Consider the following 23682-nt stretch of genomic DNA (forward strand, 5'->3'; position numbering starts at 1 on the left):
GGCGCTCATCTCCATAACCTTGATTTGTGTTCATGGACTGATAGAACAGAACAGACCGTGATATGAGTTTCTTTTATATGTGTGTGGCAAAAAAGAGCGAAAAGGCTAGAATTATGAAAAAGCTCAATAAAAAGGCTTACAAGATGCTGCTCCTGTTAAAATAGAAAGTAAAGGATGCCTAAAAATAAAAGGATAGTGAACTTTATTATTTTCTGAGCACAGTCCCGAAGTATTATCCACCATGGACCGTAATATCCAGCTTTCTTTTTATATAGCAAAGGAGACAGACCAAAGGCTATTAGAAATGTCCACAAGAAGCTTCTGTTAAAAAGCAGAGGTTGCAGGAACGAAGGGATAATCGACATATTAACTCCTTGGCATTGTCTCGAAGAACAGACCGTAATATCCAGGTTTTTTTTATATATATGTATGGCAAAATAGATAGACCGAAGACTAAAATAATAATAGAAATAAGCAAAAGTACCTTGAAGACTGATCCTGATTAAAGAAAATAAAAAAAAGGATATAACTATTTTTTTTTTTCAATTCCAAGAGTCCCTCGACACACCTCTTGAAAGTGTTTAAGGCGTAGGAAATTTACATCAGTTTTCACTTTCGAAATTTATAAGTAAACTTTCACGAATAAAAATAAATAATAAACTAGGCTATTACAAAAACTAGAAAAGAATCGCACTGATAAACTGTTCTATCAAATAAGGAATAAAAAAGAAAATGAAGTGAATTTACATGTGAACAGTTAGTGCTTTCTTTCATAAGTAAATAAACAAAAAGAATAACAACAACAACATGGTAATTGAATCTTCACTAAAAAAAAACACGAGACAATGAGATGAATTTGCTGATCATGATTTCTATTAATTTACAAGTTATTCGACTAGTTATTATTTGATTAACATACAGCACCGCTCCCCCCAACCCCGCTTCTCATCTGCGAATTCAGTGATGCAGGTCATGAGCGTTTAACATCACTGCCCAATCATATCGTTTCATTCCTGTTCAGCGGTGCAGCAGCTGACACGAGAGATCCGGGAGTGAGGGAGACATACAGGTGTGTGTGTGTGTGTGTGTGTGTGTGTGTGTGTGTTAGGGATATATATGGTTGGATGTATGGATGGAGAAAGAGGTCGAGAAAAAAAAGATTATATTCGCTTCCAAAAAGAAAAATAAATACAGTAAATAAAGAAAGAAAGAAAAAAAAAAGAAAAAAGAAAGAAAGAAAGAAGCAAGGAAGGAAGGAAAGAAGGAAAGAAAGAAAAGAAAAAAGAAAATAAGAAAGAAAGAAAGAATAGAGAAAAGAAAGAAAGAAAGAAAGGAAGGAAAGAAGGAAGGAAGAAAGGAAGGAAAAGACATATGGGCCTTGTATAGGAGAAATAATATTCAGATAAACATGAGAGAGAGAGAGAGAGAGAGAGAGAGAGAGAGAGAGAGAGAGAGAGAGAGAGAGAGAGAGAACCAAGCAGCAAAGCTTTTAGATAAGGCACATTTGGCCTTATATCTTATCGAGCTGAGTGGGCAGATATTTTTTATGTAGTTGTTGCTTACTGGCGTTAGTATTTACTTCAGAATAGATATTAAATTTGTTCTTGAATTTTACTGTTGTTGTTGTTTTGATAATAATTATTCCTCTAGTGATTTCATTTTTATATTGAAACGACGACGAAGACTCTCTCTCTCTCTCTCTCTCTCTCTGCCCACAACAACAACAACAACAACAACGAGAAACAAACAAAAACAAAAACAATAACGACAGCTCAGTTTTCGATGCCAAGGAACACCGCATCTTATAAAGTGCTGTTCACCGCTGACCGTTGGGTGCATGTGTTATGTAAGTGTGTGTGTGTGTGTGTGTGTGTGTGTGTGTGCAGGGGAAGACAAGACACGTTACATAATAATGGAGGATGGAGTGTTGGAATACCCTTACCCTTTACCCCGTTCTCTCCCTGACCTACCCCACCCTCTATTTCTTCTTCTCTTTCTTATGTGTCCAGGCTATTTTATCTTCTTTTCTATCTGTCTATATCTAGGCCTATGTATGTATGTGTATGTCTATCTGTCTATCCATCCATCCTTTCATCCATCCATTCATCTATTTATCTATCTATTTCTCCACTTAGCTATCTATTTTTCAGTACGTCTCTCTCTCTCTCTCTATCTATCTATCTATCTATCTATTCAGCTGTCACATCGTCAGTTATCACACTTAATTGTTTTCCCTGCCTTTGCCTTCCACGATTATTATTATTATTATTATTATTATTATTATTATTATTATTATTATTATTATTATTATTATTATTATTATTATTATTATTATTATTATTATTATTATTATTATTATTATTATTATTATTATTATTATTATTATTATTATTATTATTATTATTATTATTATTATTATTATTATTATTATTATTATTATTATTATTATTGTTGTTGTTGTTGTTGTTGTTGTTGTTGTTGTTATAAGATCAACACAGATCCATAATGGCTCTTCGCACAATTAAAATAACCTATGATAAATAAGAACGATAGCTTAACACAATTGCACTCACTCTCTGCTTATAAGGAGGGAACGAGAAACACGGATGGAAGAAAAAAAATCTCAGAATGAATGAAAAAATGAGGTCGAGAATAAATTTTATTATATTCGCAACCAAAGAGAACAAGAAAGAAAGAAAGAAAGAAAGAAAGAAAGACATCAACTATAGGGAAGGGAGGAATGAAGCTTATAAGGAAGGAATGAGAAACAAAAGAATGGACGGAAAAAAAAAGGGGTAGCGAGCAAGGCCAGCCAAGTAGCTATTTACGTTACGATGGGAATGGCCTACGATGCTATGGCTGGGCAGGGAGCTTATCTTCCTCATGCTGGGCCGTCTAGCTGAGGCCTCGCCGTGTCTAGTCAGCTATTTACTCTCCTATTGCGTCTGTAGCGTGAATAATAGGTGAAAATTGTCGGAGAAGGTAGGACGGCATATTTGACACGTTGCGTAACACAATAGCTTACCTAATTTTTTGGTGACGGGACCCTGATAACCCCCCTCTCTCTCTCTCTCTTTCTTCCTTTTCTTTCCTTCTCTTCCCTTTTCCATTCTCTCTCTCTCTCTCTCTCTCTCTCTCTCTCTCTCTCTCTCTTCTCAACCCTAGCACATGTTACCGTGGCCAGAGGGAGGCTACGTGACTTCCATGTGGCATCTTATAAACACTTGCCAGCCATGAATGAAAGATGTCATCAATTTATCGCAGTCCCTCAGAAAAAAAAAGTGCATGATCTTCCGGCCTTCTTGAGCAGAGAAGTTTGGGTTTTACAATTAATCAATCCTTAATATTTCCGCAAACTTATATAGTCTCACTGGTGTAGTATAATAATAATATATAAGATGCAGAGAGAGTGGCATGACATAGCAACTTCATCTATAAGTATTTCCTATCTGGAACCGCTAGGAGACTGCTCAAGAACACAGCTTGTGGCCTTATATCCACCCACCCCGGCCCTTCTGACCCATAAATGCCACCCAAAATAATAAAATATACTATACAAAACATCTCTATGAAGCTCTTAACCCTCAGTGTTGGCATGGGAAGCGAGAAAAGTCAGAAAACAAAGAATGTTATCACGGACATATTTCGCACACGCCCGGTCTTCTCACTCCCAGGGCCATCTAGATTAGTGAAATACATAATAAAATAACTCCGTGGTGACTTTGATCCTTGCTGTAATCATGGGGGGCGAGAAAACAACAGGGGTTTAAAGTTTCTGTGTGTGGACGCAGGGCGCTCGTCAGGTGTGTGAGTCAGCCATATTTGGAGGCGGCGGGTGTGTGGGGCGCAGCGTTACCAGACCCGGCAAAATTGTCTGCTTTTAACAGTGTAAAAAATCTTCATCATTATCCGAAAAGAGATGACTTTCAGCATGTGAGGTGCATAATTTGGGTGTATGTATAGAAAGGGGTTTTATACATATGCAACTTACCACCTAACTTTACCTATACATACTTCCACGTAAGTAACTCAAAACATAGTATTCTCAACTCATTCCAGCATAATTTAGGTGTATTATAGAGAAAGTAATATTATATACAACGTTTCTCACCCAAATTTACATATCTACACTAACTATGATAACGCAAGCATAATATGTCCAACAAAATCTACCTTGCATTCTTCTGTATAGATCTCTTACCCTATGTATCGCTTTTTAGGTCTTTACACCTTGATCATCCTTTCTCTGTATCTTTAATTATTTTTCTGTCTTTGTTTCTATGTGACTTACTCTTGTATTGCATTAATTGTCAGTCCCAGTACAGTTTTGTCCCCTATCTTCCTTTTCCTTCCCTTTTCCCTACTCTTCTAATGATTTGTGGTACTTGCCTACTAAAAAGATATTGAGAAGAAGGAAAAGAATAAGGAAAGTCAGGTGTTAGGTTTAGTAAGTCAGAGATTCTTGTAATTAGTGATTTCAAGTTATATTTTCAACCCTCCATCGCTTCTTTCATCTTCTTTCTCCCCTTTTATTCATTATCTCCATTTGTTTGTAGTTTCTCTTGTCCCTCCTAATCATTATCCTCAGTTAGTGTGTTAGTGCGGCCTTTAGTAACAGTTAAATGAAGGTAACAGTGAAATGAAGGTATACCAACAGTGAAATGAAGGTAACCAGCAGTGAAATGAAGGTAACAACAGTGAAATGAAGGTTAGTAACAGTAAAATGAAGGTAATAGTGAAATAAAAGTAAGTAACAAAAAAAAATTAAAGTAACTGAAGTAACAACAGTGAAATTAAGGTAACAATAGTGAAATGAAGATAAGTAACGGTGAAATTAAGGTAACAGTGAAATGAAGTATACCTACCTATGCTTTCTTTCTTGTAAATACCTTTTTTGTCCCTTTTGTTTATTTGCCAACTGTTAGTTCTTCTTACTTGTCTTTGTGTTTTATTTTATTAATTTTACTGCGGCCTTTGGTAACAGTACGAAACAACTATAAGGAAAAATAAAGGAGGGAGGAATAGCAGGTTTAAGAGGGTGAATACTGGTAGTAGAGGACTTTTCTTTATTGTAAATACCTTTTTTTTGTCCCTTTTGTTTATTTGCCACACTGTTACACTTGTTCTTTTTACTTGTCTTTTGTGTTTTATTTTATTATTTTACTGCGGCCTTTGGTAACAGTACGAAACAACTATAAGGAAAAATGAAGGAGGGATGAATAGCAGGTTTAAGAGGGTGAATAGTTGTAGTAGAGGACTTTTCTTTCTTGCAAATACCTTTTTTTTGTCCCTTTTGTTTATTTGCCACACTGTTACACTTGTTCTTTTTACTTGTCTTTTGTGTTTTATTTTATTATTTTACTGCGGCCTTTGGTAACAGTGGGGGTGCGCGCGCTTTCCCTCGCCCTCTGCTGCCTCGCCCCGGCAACACACGTGTGAGTCCACCTTCTCCTCAAGCCCTTTTCCTTCCCCCTGCGTCCCCTGTGTGAGTGTCCAATACCTGATTAACGGCAATATCGTATCCAGACGAGGCAGTTATCCTCCTCCTCAGCGCCTCCGTCGGTGTGGAATATACAAAAATTTTAATAGATTGAAAAACACCCCCACAATGACAATACCGGGCGGCGCCATGTTGCGACTTTTTGGCTACTTTTCGGGGCAGTCCGGCCGTGGTGAAGGGTTTGCGGTGCTTTTCCCGGTGGTCTAGGTGGGTTTAGGGCTGGTTCAGGGGCCATGGCGGGGTTTGGAGGAAGGGTTATCTCTGGGATGGCTGCTGCGGGTACGACATCTTTCGCTTTTTTTTTTTTTTACCTGTTCCTCTTTGTACCGCTTCTTAGGTCCTCTTTGTTTCTTCATTTCTTGTTCCTTTTTTTTCCTTGGTTCTTTTTAGTTTTTGTTTTTTCTTCCTCCGTGCACAGCAACACCAGTAATTTATACGCGGTTGCCGGACGCACGAGCATGATAATACACCTCATTTAATCGGTGAAGGAGCTCCTATTTCCGCTACTGTGGCTTTGAGGTGACGGTGGGGGTGCTATGGGGTGAAATGGGGGTGGATATGGGGTGAGGACGGGCAAGCTGGGGCCAACGGGGGGCCTCATGTCAGCTGGCCTCTCACTTCTCTTTGTGCAGCACGTTGGCCAAGCTATTTTTGCTGAGGCTGCCCTGACAAGGTAGTGTGTGCTTCTCCGGGGCTGCCCCAGGGAGAAGGCGCGGAAGGAGGTAATAGGGCATCGTGGGGCAGGTGTGGAAGGTAGTGGAGGGCAGGAATTAAAATGTAAAAGCGGTGAGGTGGTCACCAGGTTATTGACATCAGTAGGGCCTCTCAGGTGAAATTTTCCCGTGTGGCGTGGAGTGCGTGTGCCTCGTGTCCCCCTTGTCCCCCGTCCCTGGCACCTTCTGCTGTGTGGTGACCCCTAGTGGCCCTTGCTTGGGTTTACAGACGGGTGAGGGGCTAGCAGATCAGCTCTCAGGGGTGGAATGGCCTATTTTCATTCCATTACCCTCCCCATACCCATCCTTTTCCTTCCCAAGCCATGCTCGTTGGGTTTGCTTCCTGGTGTAGTGCTTGTTATTAACATGTAATATTTGCCTTTTGTTAGGTGTTGGAGTACATACTCCAAGGATAAGGCTCCCTTGACCCTCCAGCTGGCTAGGTTACCCACCTGGTTGGCCAATACTGATTTAGTATCAATCGGTGTCTTTAATTGAGTTATTTGATCCTAGCCTGATTTTCCTTGGTCTGTGTGTGTGTGGAAGTTAAAGTTAATAAATTTCCAAGGCATACTGTCATGGCCTTCTGGACTGAACAAAAACCTTCCTACATCGGTCAGAAGAAGTTTTACTAAAAGAAACGTGGGCTATTATTTAGCAAATGTGAGCCGTCCATAGCAGAGACAGAGACTTTATTTCTGGGTAAAATGCAACAAATTTCATTCAGTTTTCCCGGTGATAACTATATCCATGTAACAAGAATCTTATTTATCCCAGAAATAAATCTCCAATATCTCAGAAATAGTATGCTCAAGTCTTAAATAATTCCTTAAAATTTTATATGGTGTATTGATTTACCAAGACTGATTGAGTATATATACTTAGCTTTAGTTTATATAGTGATTTTATATAGACAAGGGAACCAGAGCTCATAAGGGTAGCTTCTCATTAAATCTCACAGTATCTAATCAAAAATTTTCCTTAGTTCAGTGTCAGTTCAGTTAATTGGAATGTGTGGCTTTTGCATGTCTGGGTTTGGTGTCATCTGGAAGAATTGGCTGGAGTTCATGTTTACGGACCCCTTGATTATTTGAGACTTCAATTTTTTTCTTCTTAGGAAGAGAGCTGTATAGACCACATGCTAATTTAGTTTCTCATACAGCTTCCATACCACATATAAGATAGTATATATCATACATTGTTGATTACCAGAATGAGATAGTTTTATTTAATTAAATGGAGAATGGCTAGAAAAGTCTTGCTTGGTATATTCAACACATTTATGCACAACTTCCTCTTACAAGTCATCCTATTTTACCTGCCTGTCCTACTCTGTACGTACCTCATAACTGTAAGGATGTCATTTGTTTTGTCAGGGAAAAGGGGTAAAGTACAGAGTTCAGGCATCATATTAATGGTAGTGTGACGTTACTTCATTGTTGATATAGATGATGGATTTCCAAAGCACTCTAGACTTTCTCCCTGTTGATTTTGATAATTTCATGGTTGATATAGATGATGGATTTCCAAAGCACTAGACTTTCTCCCTGTTGATTTTGATAATTCCAGTGAGTGGTTCTGAGGCATGGTTTTGACTTGAGGTATATATTTAAGTTGTTTTCAGTAGTGTCACCGACAACTGAAACGCTAGCATACAGATGCAAACGGGATCAAATGTGCTCCGTGATGTGTTTGCCCAAAAGGCATTCGCGAGCCAACACGAGCAAACGCTTTTCATCGGCCAATCAGCGAGTAGGTATAACCACAGCACACAACAGTCAAGTTCCCGTAGGAATGTTTTGAAGAATAAAATATAGAATAGAATGCTCTTCGAGACCCAGAAAGTTGGTGTAATATAAAGATATATTTATTTTTTTGTCATTTCATATTAAAGAATCAGAAAATGACATAAGGCAAGGGAAAGAAGGGAAGGTGCTGCGTTTTCTGATGACATTTCGCACCTTTTTGACTGCTAGGCAGCGTTGTCAGACTATTTCGTGGCTATAACTTTAATCCCGGAGCAGAGCTGTTTTTCCGTATGTTGGTGCGTTTCTTGCATCTTCTGTTAACATAATCATCTTGTGGAGGTGAGGAAATATATATTTTTGGAAGCGGGGCGTAATTCGTGTTAAGTAAAAATGCTGTGTTGTATGACTTCGTTTGACTTGTCGGTGACACCACTGAAAACGCCTTTAGTGAGGCTGGGTTATTTTCCCATAGCTTACGTAGGGGCTCAGGAATGTTTACTAGAAAAAAAATTGAGTCAGGGCTCTGTCTCGATGATGTGGTTCTATGACTTAGAATTTCCGTGATCCATGTGCTGAGAAGTAGCACCTTAAGTGTGGTGCAGGCAGCCTCTGACCTTATTTATGAGGTTAACCCCTTAGCGACGAATATGACGCTGGCGTTATATAATGTTTTCCAACATAGGCGACAAGCATGATGCCAGCGCTGGAAAACGAGAAGCTCTCTGGAAATTGAACGGCGCGTGTAACAATGTATGTGTCGATCCTAAGTGACTAACTGGCACCTCTTTTGCCCCTTAGACGGCTCTGTGCTAAAAATAGTCTACAGTTCCTGCCTATGCATCATGGCATCTGCAGAGCGATTATATTCCCTCAGCTGTCCTGTTGCGGCGCTCTGCCCAAAAATAAAATTCCTCTCCAATGGAGTTACCAAACGGCGTTGTACCAGCTACAACGTATGCTGCCTCGAAAACACACAAACAGAAATGTTTGGTTTTCACTGTAGCGGCCTAGGCTGCCGCTACAGTGTGCATGCTGAGTCTTGACACTTCCACTGATTTACCTAATGTTCTAGATGAACCAATGTCTTGTTCACATAAGTGTTCAGAGGAGTGGGAAGCAGAAGTTGGATTTTTTGGGAAATCATGGAATTACAGCCAAACGGTCAGTCCAAATGATAATCTGATTTTACAGTTGAATTCTATGGATGATGTTCTACAACTTTTATTCAATGAAATTCATTCTAGAATGCTTCTAAAGGTATTTTTTCGAGTTTCACTGCAAATTTGGCTCTCTCTAGGCAGTAATTTTCCTGGTTAAAAATTATAAACTATATTTTTCAGACTCCACCACGATAAAATTAGCAACTTTTCTTCCGTAACTTATCCTGTACGTCGCACCAATATAAACTTGGAATTTTTCGGAATCATGGAATTTCAGCCAAACGGTCAGACCAAATCATAATCTGATTTCACAGTTGAGTTGTACAGATGATTTTCTACAACTTTTATTCAAGGAGATTATTTCCAGAATGAAAAACAAAAAAAATTTTTTTTTTCAAGTTTCACTGCAACTTTGGCTCTCTGTAGGCAGCAAATTTCCCGGTCAAAGATTATAAACTATATTTTTCAGACTCCATTGTGATAAAATGAGCAACTTTTCTTCAGTATTTTTTTCTGTATGTCGCACAAGTAAAAAGTTGGAATTTATCGGGAATCATGGAATTCCAGCTAAATGCGACAACCTAGAAAGAAATGGATTTCACAGCAAGGTGTGCTAGAAAATTTTCTATAAAACATCTTTTATGACTTTTTCTCGGTTTCTAAGTGTATTTTTCGATGACTTTTGCATCATGGGAGATCAATCAAGAAAAACTTTTGCGTTGCTGAGGGGTTAATGGTTAACTTTCCTCTCTAGTTTCTCCCTACTGTACCTAGGACAGAGAATTGAGATGATAATTTTGACAGCCAGTTATGGTTTAGAATGTAGCTGGTCTCAGTAGGTTCATGTCCTGCATTTAAACAATAATTGAGTTTCAAGGCCACCAAAATTGAGGTGGGGCCTCTTAACCTGTGCACTTCGTTACAGCCATTTGTGTCCAGACATGCTTAGTGTTTTAGGGTTGGTACAGCCTGTGATGCTCATGCCAGACCCCAAATTTGAGTAAATTAGAAGCTGTAGCGAAATGTGGCAGTCTGTAGGTCACTTGGGTCAGTTGACTGCAGGATTCCAGCCGTCACAAATGGGTTTATTTTGTGTCCAAAAACATCTGGTCAGTTTGCTTGCAAAAAAAATCATAGCAGCTGCATGGGTATGAGAGGAGCACACTAATGCACACCCCATGTTGTTTTGCTTCCCTCATTTTCATTCAATATTAAGCGCCTCATTTCTTCAAGCTAGGCTAAGCGGACAGGCTAAAATGAATCGGTAGTTCAGTAGTATGGATGTGGTAGTAGGTTAGCAAGAAGTCTGTCCTTGGATAGTTTTCAAAGGGTGGAAACTAAAAGTGATTCACTTAGATCGTTTTTATTCATTATTGAGTTTTCTGTGTGTGCATCTATTGCAGCACTGGTTGTTGTGTGGGAGGGGTTATGAAAAATCGTAGGTTAGATTTTTAGTGCGTTGCATAATGTTTCTATTAAATTAGGTTCCCTAGATAGGAACCAAATATTTGGGAGATAAAAATTATCATTGGCATAGTAGATTTAAATTCCCCTACTATGCTACTACTAGTCTGTGATGCAGTAGTTAGCACGCCTAGCTACAAATCTGCAGGCCTGGGTTTGAATCCCAGCCTGAGCAGCTGCTACACAGCTCACCCAGGTGTTCATCCTCCCTTTCATGCCAATCGAAACCTGCAGAAACCCAGGGTAACGGGTTACTTTTTACGTGCCACAGGTTCAAGGGCAGATGTGATGAAGATAAGCACCAAGGCCAAGTGCTGCGTTAGAGTATGCCCTCAAACTTTTAAACTACCACTTTAAAAACTAATGCCAGTAGTTTTTGTTACACGTTCTCATTCAGTCACTGCCGAGTGTCCTAAGACTACCCACATGCTGTCCTGAAGACTATCAATCAACTGGACTCTAGATTCTCTCTCTAAAGAGAGGCTTAAAGATGAGCTACGGGGGGCAGGATGAGCTAAGCAAGACGGCGCCACTATTAACACTTGCCTGTGCCACAGTGGGCAGGGGGTGACCATCAGGCCCCACTAAGAAAGCCTACCAGCACCATAGGGCAAAAAAACGTAAAAAAACTCAGTTATAGGTAAAGGAAAACTTCGTTTTTGTTGCTTCATTATGCAGCCTTAGAGAGAAGAATTTTGTTTCAAGTTGTAGAAATCCAAGGCAATATTTTATATAGATGAGAACCAGTCTGCTAAGTCCTAAATTGTTTCTTTAATGATGACTTTTAGCTTGATGTTGTTTCATAACACTAATAGGTGTTGGTTGTTTTTTGGATGTGGTGACGATAAAGTAGGTTCCCCAGGTGTATCTCCAAGGCCCTGGATAAAGATGCAAGTCAGATAAGGTGAGGTGATAAGATGATTGAGAAGGTTTTGGTGTAGTTTGGGGCTGCTGTGTCAACCTTACAGCGTTGTGGCAGGGTCTCGGTTGTCTACATTTGTGTTGCCCTTTACTCACCTTCACCAAATTTGCACTCTCAGAAGGAATGTAACAAGCAAAGATTAGTCCTAGCAGTGGTTGAAATACTACAGGCTGGTTCTTTTTTCCAAGATTTTGTATTTTGGACCTTGAATTTTTTAATACATAATTTCTACACAGATCTTAGTGTTTGGTGCCATATGACAATAGTAGTTGCAGAGCCATGATTGCATACCACAATCAACTAATCAATCAATCAGTCAATTGCCCTCCTTCAAACCGAGGACATTGTTAGATCTCTGGACAATGAGAGCTTGGCCCGGAGTTATGTGGAACCACAAGAGACGAGAACATAAGAACCAAGTTTATCTGTGGGGCATGCTCCCAAGAACTTTTTATTTATTTTAACTATCAGTATATCTTTCCATATTAGGGCAGCTGAAAGAAAAAACCCAACTGTAAAATACTGAAACTTAATTCTTGAAGTGATTGGGGGAAGACAAGATTCATGGTCAAAACCTATCCTTTACAACGGCCCAACCTCAAACTTGTCAGTGACGTTGAAATTTAACTGATGAGTATCAACTGCAAAAGGATTTCTGTGTTTTGTCTGTCACATCACACAGGCACTAGTACATCTTTGTTTACCAACTTTTTTACAGTTTCGGTGTCGTCCACCACAGCACAGTGTGTGTAAAGCACTTATTTCAAGACCAGAAATCAGAATAATCACACCTTCAGTAATAATACCTATCAAAAATCAAATCATACCAGAGGTGCTAGAAAGCATCTGGACTGGACCTCTGGCATTCATGAGGTTGATCTGGGCCCACGGCTACATTCACCACCAAAGGATCATATTTGCCATAAATCGACCCAAACCTTGAAACCTACGAGCAGTAGGTAATATATATATTTTTTTTCAATCAGATACTGTGTTCAGACATTTGTCTCCAAACAATATCTTGTATTCCAGAATCTCAAAATAGAAACAAGAATAGAGTTCACTAGGAAAAGTACCTCATAGACAGATGGTTCTCCTGGTGGCTGAGTGGTGCTGCATGTATTGTCAGTATGGTCTATTTACAAAGACTAATGGAAGTAGGCCCTTGCAATTTATTTACCCATACGGAAACTTACAAATAGAAGTCACAAGGGAAATAAGAAGAATAAGTAACTCGTATGAAATTCTCATGTACACAAACACACACAGGCTTATCAGAGATTCATAATAGTTGAATGGTGATGTCAAAAGATGAAGTAACTCATTTTACCCCCATTATTAATGATGAATCAGACCGTGTGTTTGTTGTCAGTATTTGTAAGATTTAAGCTGAAATAGAATTAGCTTGATTCTGTTTAGCAAAGCATAGATGATTATTTGATAACTTGCTGCATATTTATATGACCGTGGAAAGACCACCTATATCACAACATCTTGTATTGTAATTGAGGACTCTTTTTGTCAGTTTTAGGTTGGTGCAAAGAAATTTCTAAGAATGCTACATAAGCATAATTTTTATATTTTATATTACCATTAACAATTCGGTTGTTACAATGTATTCTTTTGTTCCAGACCTGCCCACCACCACCACAATGTCGGAGGAGCTGCAAACAGATTTTGAGGGTGGTGATGCAGGTGCATCCAAGGTGTATCCAGCTCAGTGCTCCTCCCTTCGCAAAAATGGTCACGTTGTGATTAAGGTGAGCTTCATGAGTTGGGTTACAGTTTCAAATACTAGAAAAATGGGTGTTGTTAATGTTTAGTCAGTATAAGAAGACTTTGCTGGTATAGTTATAGGCAGAGTCCTGGAGTCTCAAGTTGATAGGAAGCAATTATGGTGATGCTGGAGTCAGATCTTGCAACCCATTCTTATGGATTAGATGCATTATTGTTTACTTTTTATCATGCACCTAGCATATTATTATAAAAATGTTTTTATCATAGCATACTGGTGGCTACAAAGTTGTGTTACACTCTACTTTCCTCCTCCAGGGCCGTGCCTGCAAGATTGTGGAAATGTCCACCTCCAAGACTGGCAAACACGGCCACGCCAAAGTTCACCTGGTTGGTATTGACCTGTTCAGCGGCAAGAAGTATGAAGATATCTGTCCCTCCACTCACAACATGGACGTGCCTGTGGTGAAGCGTGCCGACTACCAGGTGGGTGCTGGCCCTTGATCCTCTAATAGCATTATTATTTGGGTTGAGGACAGTAAATATTTAATAGATAGGATGTTTGTCAGTGGCTGCAACTCTGTCCTCTGAGGATGTCCTTAGTTTTTCTTTTCTTTTTATCTTTTTAAGGAGAGGAAACTAAGGTAATAGCAATGTGATGAGTATTATAAAGTATTCTATGTTTAGTGATCCCAAAGCAGGTAAAGATGGGTAAAACCCCCCTGAAAGGAAGATGTACCTTAGGGGCACTGTAAAGACAAGTGAATGTTTTCATTTGTACTCCTAGAAAAAAAGAGAGAAAACATTTCCAACAGGTTTCATGAGGATTTAATGCCATATACATAGAATTTAACATGCCTGCCATGGCAAAGTTGGGAGGATATCACTATGCTAAATTGCAATGTGTGGCAGCAGTGCTCATCTATCCCCTTGCTTGGCCTATTGAGCCTGTGGTGGAAAGAACCCATTAATCTCACACAGGGCCATTGCAACATCTGGGATACCACAGTTTACTTTCCCCAGGTACCCATTTATCAACCATCCTGAAAGGAAGGATGAAGTTGGGTGGGCTGCTTGCCGACTGTCCAGGAAGGGATTCGAACCCAGGCCTGTAGTTAGGGATGCTAACTGCTGCACTGCCATGAGCCAACACTAAAATTTCCCATCCCATGCAGGCTTGTTTTTTGGAAATTAAAAGTTAACTAAGTAGTTGGCATAATCTTGAAGTCTCGGGTGACTTGAGATTTCTCGTAAGTCAGGGCTTTGCAATAGCAGCTCCTGTGACAAAGCAAATAAATCATATAGGAAGACAACATTCTACATGAAACAAGATACTATTGTCTACATCTTGCATGCCACATTCTTTCCAATAACTTTCAATGCTTCAGTTACTTTCCCATTCGTGTCTCCACTCGGTCCCAGCAGAAGCACCATCCACTCTCTTCCAGACCTCAACAAAGACATTCATTTCATGTCCCATCTCAGTCAGAAACACCTTTTATCTTTTTTGTTCTCTCCCTGTTATACTTCTCATATTCTAGCAAGATGTGCTCCAGTCCCATCCACACTCTTGTCACATATCAGACACATTTTTGCTGTGGGACTCATCTATCTGTAGTTCCTTGCATTCACTTCTATACACTGCTCTAGCTTGGAAAAGATAACCTCCCAGGCTTCCCACATATTTTGGGGCCTCTTTCTCCTTGTACCAGCCTAGTGTCCTTTCCATCTCATTTTTCCACTTATTCAGTCCCTCAACTTTCACTGCCTTATCACATTTTTCCACATTCTTACATTCCACTCAAATCCCCCTCTCTTTGTTTGTTATGAATTATTCATTCAACCACCTTTCACTATCCTCAACAGGTCAAAGCATCCACCTAATTAGCATACTATTTATAGAATGGTCATCATTTCTTTGCCCATATCTATTTTCCACAAGTTTACTTTCTATGGTAATCTTGCATCCTCCATTCACTGCAGTCTCACTGTATATCTCAAGGTTGCTTTCATATGCCTTTCCCTAACGGTACTCCAACGGTCCAACCCATGAGAGCTACTGCTGCAACCCTTGGTGCAATCAATGCCTTTCTCACTACGTTATTTTGACCTACTAATTGTTTCTATCTCACTTTCAGTCCATGCAATCACCTCCACTCTGTACATGATGCTCGGGACAGCCCCACACCTCCAAACCTTTCACACATCATATTTACTCATCCTTGCTTCAGTCCACAGACAACCCTCAGTGATTCATTAAACTGATCTTTTTGCTCTTTACCCTATCACACCCATTTGTGTCTATATTCCATATTGGGCCTTTTTTGACTCATTTCCTTCCAGTCTCCAGGTGGTATTTCTCTCATCCTCTGACCTATTTATTGTAAGTCATTTATCGTAGTCAGTCCTTGATCTTCATGCTGCAGTAGGCTAGCAGTGTGTAGGTACTACCTAGCTGTTAGTTAAGTAGAGAAGCTCAATAAGTTTTGTTACTGTAAGCCATCAATGAGTGCTGGTCCAAGAGTGGTGCTGACGCTGCATCAGTCCTTGATAATTATGCTAAGCTTTAAAGCTTTCCAACTGACAGTCAACTGTGACAAAAGCAATACTGCTGCTCTGCTTGCTTACTGGCAGATGTCCCATGAATTACTGTTGGCATTTGGCAAATGTTTGTTTTGAAGCTATTGCAAATTGGAGCACTTCCTAGCCCTCCAAGGCAATATAATAACCAGTCTGCCCTGTCAACAGAGCATGGAGAGTCTAAAAGGCATTACTCATGAAGGGACAATTTCATCCCATTCCATCCATCTCCCCCTTTGTTTCTTTCTCCAAGGCAGCATCTTCTCTTCCATCCACCTGAAGCTCTAAACACTGCCATATGTCTTTTCTGCTGCTATTACCTCACCCCTTGCTAATTCTTGAGTTCCAGCCCTCACACAACCCTTAAAACTGGATAGGTCAGTTAATGTGAGCAGTAAGATTGTGGATTTCTGAACCAAAGATGTATGTTCAGTTATTGATTATTCCTGTTGAGAGAAGTGAGCAGTATTGAAGTGTGTACCAGATTAAGCTGTTTTATTTCAATAAAGGTTGTGTACTCAACTGTATAGGATTTTTTCTACAAACTTAGAATCTTTATGCTCAACAGCTGATTGACATTTCGGATGACGGCTTCCTGTCCCTCATGATGGAATCTGGAGATCTCCGTGACGACATTAAGATCCCGGAAGGCGACATTGGAACTGAAATCAAGACAAAGTTTGAAAACGGTGAAGACCTCTTGGTAAGCTACTTTCCAATATTTTTTATTTTTATAGTTGTAAGTGCCTTCCCCACCCATGTCTACTGGAAAAGGTTGAATAAGGATACAGCTAACCCAGAATATAGTAATTTGCCACTAAACATGTACAGCAGAAACAATTCTTGCCCCCCACCCCCCCCCCCCCTTTTTTTTTCTCTCTCTATGAACGTTTGCTATTTACTATGAGTCCATGCTTTCAATGAACATAGGTGTGTTGAAAGGTCATATAAGCAGAATTTCATATTCCTATGAGCAATAATAGCAGTATAGCAGTTGCATTCTTCTCGTGCTTAACACAAGGTAACAAAGAATTTAGTTACCTAAACATTTTACATGTAAAGTAGAACAAAAGTAACAAGCCTTTTGACTTTTCTGAATTGTGTTAACATTATCATATATGGTGTGTAATGCTCCCACACACCAGTGTCAAATATTCACAGCAGCCGCGTTGTCAGTTCAATCACCGTGCACGAATGCTTCCATTCCCCCCCACCCCTCAGGCTTAGGAGCTGGTGGGCTCTCTATCCTTTGTTGGATGCTTGCTCTTCATCGCAGATGCACCATTTAGTTAAAGACTGACACATTGAACATGATATATGAAGCTGGCAGAGGAAAGACAAGACTGAAGATGCCATAGTAGTAGGAGGCTGCTACTGTAGCTTTCTTACTTTTGTGTTCATCACAGTGGTGTTTCCTCTGCTTGGCCCATACATGCTTGTTGCCCTATTCCTGAGATCCAGTACATGTAAGAGCCAACACCTAATGCATTAAATGATATTCATTATCAACTAGGCATATCAGAGAGCAATGAAATACTTTATGAAAATCCTTGCATATGCACAACACACTGCTGAGGGGGAGATATACTCAAGGCCTCCTGCTCTCACTGTCCCCCTGTGGTGTGCAGTTGACATCTGCCTAAGCATGAATCCACTGGCATGAAATCTATGAAAACGAGAAATAACTTATATTTCCAAAAACTACCTGAAATGCAAACAAACTACTTTCCAACTCTTACAAAGATGTGGCAGAATCACATAATCATGGGTTGGTATGAGTCATAGTTAGGTTCTGTTAAGTTTAAATATTTGTGCAATCAACTGTTGAGGATCAGTAGGTTTATGTTAGATGAAGCTGTGACCATGCTAACTTTCACCTTGCTTGGCATTCCTTCAAAACCTAAGGAAGGATATTGAAACAGAATGAGGTCGTGAGGTCAGAGCAGTCAGAGTGATGTATGTCACTCTTAGTAGCGCGAATCTAGTAGACGTGAATCTTGTATGTCGTAAAAAGCTAGACATGCAGATGCAGACAACTCCTCCCACCCCCCTTTTTTATGATTAAGATGATATGCACTCTCAAACCTCTTTCTTGCTTACAATAAGTTTGAAAGGCAAAATTGGGTGCCAGACTAACCTGTGAATTCCAAGGTTGGCAGCATTATTCCATTGCTTCCAGCCATTTCACCTCACGTACAGAGAAAGAAAGCACTCATTTAAATTAATTAACAGGCTTAATATTTTAACATGTTCATTTTATGGTGAGGGTATTTTTCTTAGGTCGGTTTTATGAGTTAAAAGTCAGTAAAGGTATTATAGTCTGTTTCATTCCATCTGTCCACTCACAAACGTAGATGTGGCACCTGTGCATTGTCACTTCATGATCACGTGAAAATTTTTATTTATTTATTTATTATTATTATTATTATTATTTTTTTTTTTTTTCAGTGATATACTTGAATGTGTGCATATAAAAGAATCCCAAGCCCTCATATATAAGTCATTAACATATCGAACATACAAATATACAAATGTACTTGTAACAGTTACAGATATACTTGAATGATTTTTAGCCTTTTAAATACCTATAATTCATCTCATTTTAGGTACATAAAATGATATCTAGCTCTGCAAGTTCCTATACATACGGAATTAAGTTAAGTTATCGCATGTAAATAACATGGATAATATTCAAAATAGCATAGCATCACCTTCAACAATATTTCATGTTATTTAGAATATTAACCAGGCAGCTTCGGCGGATCCCGTTTGGGGCTCCCGCGAATTGGTCTGCTGAAACGGCGGACCCTGTTTGGGGCTCAGCTCAAAACCCCTAATTCGAGCTAATTGTTGGTGGTGGTGGCATAGAGCAACCCACCATGCATGCCCTGGGTCATTGTGGTGGTTGAATGATCTTCAGGTGGGCTTATATTTCATAGGTGATGCTGTAAGGTCATGGCAGACTGAATTAGCTATCCATACAGTAATCACTTGTAAAATTCTCCAAGGTAGAAGACAAGAGACTCTCGGCTAGATGTCACACATCACGAGACTGTTTATTTTGTAACAAACACCACCCAAAAAGAATGGAGTTTGAGAAAAAGTAAATATTTTTAATGGCTTTATGGTTATGAGAGGAGGACTCTGATATATGTTCCATGGTCTTTTCTTAGTCTCAAAATGCAGGGTAATGTTGACGTTTCTCGGCCACTTCTTGGCTTTCCCATAGCCAAAGCCCACGGGTTAACTGTGATTTAAATGCAATAAATCATTAAAATACCCTTTATTTGCACTTGCAGAGCCAGATGTCTTGTTATGTATGTGAAATGAGATGAATTATTGGCATTTGAAAAGCCATAGGATCATGCGAGTTTAATCTAACTAGGCTGTTGATACAAGCATATCTTTCGTGTGCTTGTATGATATATTATCGATACAAATCGGTGTGTTTGGAATTTAAGAGGAGTGTTTTTTTTTATTTTAATTATTCATAAAAATTCAAATATATTGAAAAATTAGCTTGAATATCTAAACAGTTGATTTTCACGTATTCATTAACTTGAAATGCGTAGGTGCTCGTGTATCAAAATTCCTGCTTTGTTGATGGGCAAATGAAATGAAACCGACTATGGTTATCAATTATTTATGTATATTATTTTTGAGCCAAAAAAAGACGGGTTGAGTATACCCAGCCAGGAGTAAACCACAGGTCTGGTGCACGCCACTACCCTCGCTGTATGGAAGTTTATTTTTGTTAAATATTATATTTTTTAGCTTTTCCTTGAAGGCATTCCAAGATTAAAAGTTTTTAGGAGTCAGTTAATTGTAATGTTCAGTTATGGCATGCCACATATTAATGCTTGTTTTCTTATGTGTTTTTACAGCTGACAGTTCTAGCTGCTATGGGCCAAGAAATGGTAGTTGCCACTAAGCCAAATATGAAATAAATTACTCCTTCCAACCGCAACTACTGCTACTACCATCATCACCACCACCATTACCATCTTCATAACCAGCCATTATCTCGTTAAAAGTATATTTTTTTCATATTAGATCAATCCTGTGACAGTTACAATGTTTACTATCTGTGATCACATTCAACAACGGGGTTCTGGGTGCCCAGAAGTGATTGTGTGATAGATGAAGCCCAAGCTTGACTGTCCAGTAACAACCTTTACCAGCAGGTTGCCTCTCCCCATGTTCTAAAGCTAAATAATGGCCAGGGGAGTGGATAGTGAAAGTCGCCATCACAGTAGCTCCTCCCAGTGTGTTGTTTGTTTTGAAGATCCGCAGCCACTAAAGTGTGTGGTCCTGTTAGTGGAGGGCAACCCCCAGTGTGAGCTGAAATATAACCCATGTGGGTTGGTTTCATAATCTGTGACCAAATGAGGAATAAATGGTGTGTTGTTTATATGGCGTTTGATTGTTCAAATAATCCAAGCTTCAGTGCAGGAAAGCCTATTCCTTTTTTACTATTATCATAGGATATGGGCCCATTATATGGGTTTGAGGAAAGCTTTTATCTAACTTGTTTTTGTACTTCTTTGTGCATAATTAATATGCTAACTGTTAGAATAAATTTACAACCATTCCAGTGTTATGAAGTTCTTTCATTCAGATATCCCCAGGACTGATAAGGTTGGAGAGTTGATATTTTATCTGTTAGATCCTTTTGTTAGTTTGAATATGGGGATTTATAAATTAATTGGGTCAATAGCTGGTAAATCTGCTGCTAGCAAAGTAGTTTTTTACCTTGTTTCAACATATAGGGATGATATTTTGGTAAACTACAGGTACCTTACCCTGGGTTTATGCAGCTTGGCTCAACATGCTTGTCCCTTTGGGGGTGAAAAAAGTAACATGCACTATTTCACAATTTCTTTTGCACAATTTCCAAGTGTATAATTTCCCACGGAACAATTGCAATAATTGTTTATTATTACGGATAGTTTTGTTTGAGGACTCGTGCTGTACAAGCGAGCAATTGTACAATATCTGAAAGTTGTTAGTGCATGGTAAATTTTGTTAATGTACCTGTAGCAATCATGTTTTCCATCAGAAAATTGCTGTGAAATCTGCAAGGAAATAAATATATATTAAAAACGGAGAATACTGTCATCCACCAATCTTTACATCCATGTCTCACCTTTGCTCTTTTACATGTTAAGAAATTTTAAAATTTTGAGGAAGTTGTAGAGCATTCCTGTGCCTCAACAATCATCTTGTTCCAAGCATAGAGATATTTTGTACACTGTCCATGTTCACAGACCTGCAACATACAGCTAGCTCGGTGTGTGCATGTGTGTGTGTATGTGTGTGTGTGTGTGTAGCTGGCTGGCTGGCTGGCTGGCTGGTGCAGCCTGTGAGGGGCTGAAAAAAAAGCTTGGGCAAGAGAGTTAAAAATATAATTGTTATATAGTTTGGGGGTTGCATTATGGTAGCTGAACATGTATGGAATTGTGAAGGTGATGTTGACATGCCTGGGCTTTGTGAAGCCAGAAGCAGAGTGGCAAGATTGTTGTAGTTTTCCACAAATATGCCTTGGCAAAATGTACAGCTCAGGTGTGTTGACATGCCCTTCCGCTAGAGTACCCTGTAGGCAGCAGTTAAGGTAGATATATGGAGGTGTCCGGGAATGTAAAGAAAGGAATGGTGTTGTGTGTAATATGGAGTTGTTAGGAATGAGATTAATAATGGTGCAGCAAGCCTGTTGTGTTGTGAGGAAGTGTGGGGAATGTGAAGTGTGGTGATGAGGTGTGCCTGTGTTTTGTGAAGTGGGGAAAGTCTATCAGTTATGCGGTGTTGGGGAATGTAGAGGAATGGTGTAGCTAACCTGTGTGATGTGTGGGGGAATGTATAGTAAGACTTAGTGTGTGTGTGTGAGTATGGGAGTGGTGTCACAAGCCTATGTTATGTGGTGTGGGGGAATGTGTAGTGTACGAATGGTGTAGCACGCATGTTCTGGGGTGTATGAGTGGTGTAGCAAGTCTGATCAGGGGTGTGGGAGCATGTGTGGTGTATGAATGATGTAGCAAATCTAATGCAGTGTGGTATATGGTGTAACAAGCCTATTATAGGAGGAGCAGTAGGAATGTTGAAAAAAGTGTAGCGAGACTGTTATGTGGTATGAGGGAGACGTGTAGAGCATGAATGGTGTAGCAGGGTCGTGTTGCATTTGGGTGACAGACAAGTGAGGGAGGGAGGGAGGGGCAGGTGGTATGGGGCTGGGCAGACAGTGGCAGGTCATCAGTGACGTACGTGTGTTCTGCGCTGCTGGACAATTGGTGATGGGGCTTGTCTGTTGCATGCCGGAGTTGTTTTGACTAATCCGAGGTGAAGTTTTCCTTGTAATACATTTTTTAAGTTGATATTTTGTAGGTAGTAAAGCCATTGCTCACCATGACAATAGGAATAATTACTTTGTGGTGCTTTTCGCTGCTAATTTCACGAGTGGCTCAAGTGGTAATGACACGCCTGTATGTGAGTTTTAATGTGGAGATGCCCAGTTTTGAAGGCTTTTGGTTTTATAATTATTCACATTTGGTATTTGTTTTTATCTTTACCTGCAAAACTCAGTTGCACCTGCCTTGCATTAAGTGGCAGTAACCTTTGGCATTCTGATCATGTTCACAGACTATAAGCTGATAACACATTTGCATAACACTGTATCTATCAAATGAAGATTGTCCTTGGCTGCAGATTTTGTTATGCCCTTGGTCTGTGGTGGTGGTGGTGGTGGTAGTTTACTTATGCCCAGGAAGAGATGAATTTGGGGTGTACTGCAAAAGCTGGAATGAAAAAAAAAAAAAAAAAAAGATAATAACATCTTGGGTTTTATTAATAAGAGTTCTTTTCTTTACTGTGCCTCAGTTAACTGAAGAAATAAAACCTGCACAAAGGTCCAAGAGAAGAAAGTAAGTAGTTGTGGCCTGCGAGGTGTCGAGATTTAAAGCTTTGTATATTTGGTCTGTCTGGAAGGTTACTAGAGTCCCCTACTCAAGAGAGCTCATTGGTGGGAGGCACTCGGATACCCTCGCCATACCCTCACTTATGTAATATAATCGTGGGGTTACCCAACACATTTGTATAAATTGAGAGAGAAACCAAGGCTGCAAAATATTAAGTGGTGATAGGTTACCCAGTCATGCATTTTTTATCTATCAGTATCCACTTATCTACAACCGATGCATTATTCCCTTCCAAAGAGGTAGTTGTGGAAGTGTCCTAATTCTTTGCACAGACTTGGAAGTTATCTTTCGTTTCCTTTATTTATAATCAACTATTCTTCATAACTAATCATTTCCCAGACACCAAATATTTATAACTGCCTTTCATACATCTTTTAAAGGTGTTCAAACCGCATGAACACACCATGCATCACACGGTCAAGGGATTCTACCCTCAAAACCATGTCTATTGTGCTACTGTGGAGCCATGGAGACTGGAAACAAGTAAAATATGAAAATTCACTTGTAGCCAGAGACCCCTTTCTTAAGCTCTACACCTTTTACTCTTTATTACTTTATTTTCCACTCCTTTTCCTTATTTTCATATACTACCTGAACCTGTTATAGCTTTTAACACTTTGTATCACTAATAGTCTAATACCAACACATCATTTTCTATACTACTTGAACTCATAACATCTTTAACACCATGTATCACTTACATTTTTTATCACTAACACAATATTCCTTATCTTTATTAACTACCTTAATCCATTCCAGTTTCATATGTGGTACGGAAGGACATGGTCTTTGCCGCCCATAATAGTACGTAGCTTCAGTCCAACTCTATCAAGAAATTATTGTACCCATAGACGACATTGCTCTCATAATCCCGTGCTCAAGTAACTCACAGT

The 23682-nt window shown here is 39.4% G+C and overlaps 1 protein-coding gene across 2 annotated transcripts; it reads left to right on the top strand.

The window, feature by feature from the left end:
- Positions 1-5286: 5286 nt before the first annotated feature.
- Positions 5287-22515, top strand: LOC126982570 (eukaryotic translation initiation factor 5A-like). Of its 2 annotated transcripts, none has more exons than XM_050834722.1 (5): positions 5287-5435; positions 13140-13267; positions 13560-13727; positions 16390-16524; positions 19706-22515. In XM_050834722.1, the coding sequence occupies exons 2-5, from the start codon at positions 13160-13162 to the stop codon at positions 19766-19768; spliced, it is 474 nt and encodes a 157-aa protein (XP_050690679.1). In that variant the 5' UTR covers positions 5287-5435; positions 13140-13159; the 3' UTR covers positions 19769-22515. The 2 variants fall into 2 exon arrangements, with proteins under 2 accessions (XP_050690679.1, XP_050690680.1); XM_050834723.1 differs by having other exon boundaries at positions 5375-5485.
- Positions 22516-23682: the final 1167 nt, after the last annotated feature.

Source organism: Eriocheir sinensis, chromosome 51, assembly GCF_024679095.1.
Source record: "Eriocheir sinensis breed Jianghai 21 chromosome 51, ASM2467909v1, whole genome shotgun sequence".
NCBI classification, from domain to species: Eukaryota; Metazoa; Arthropoda; class Malacostraca; order Decapoda; family Varunidae; genus Eriocheir; species Eriocheir sinensis.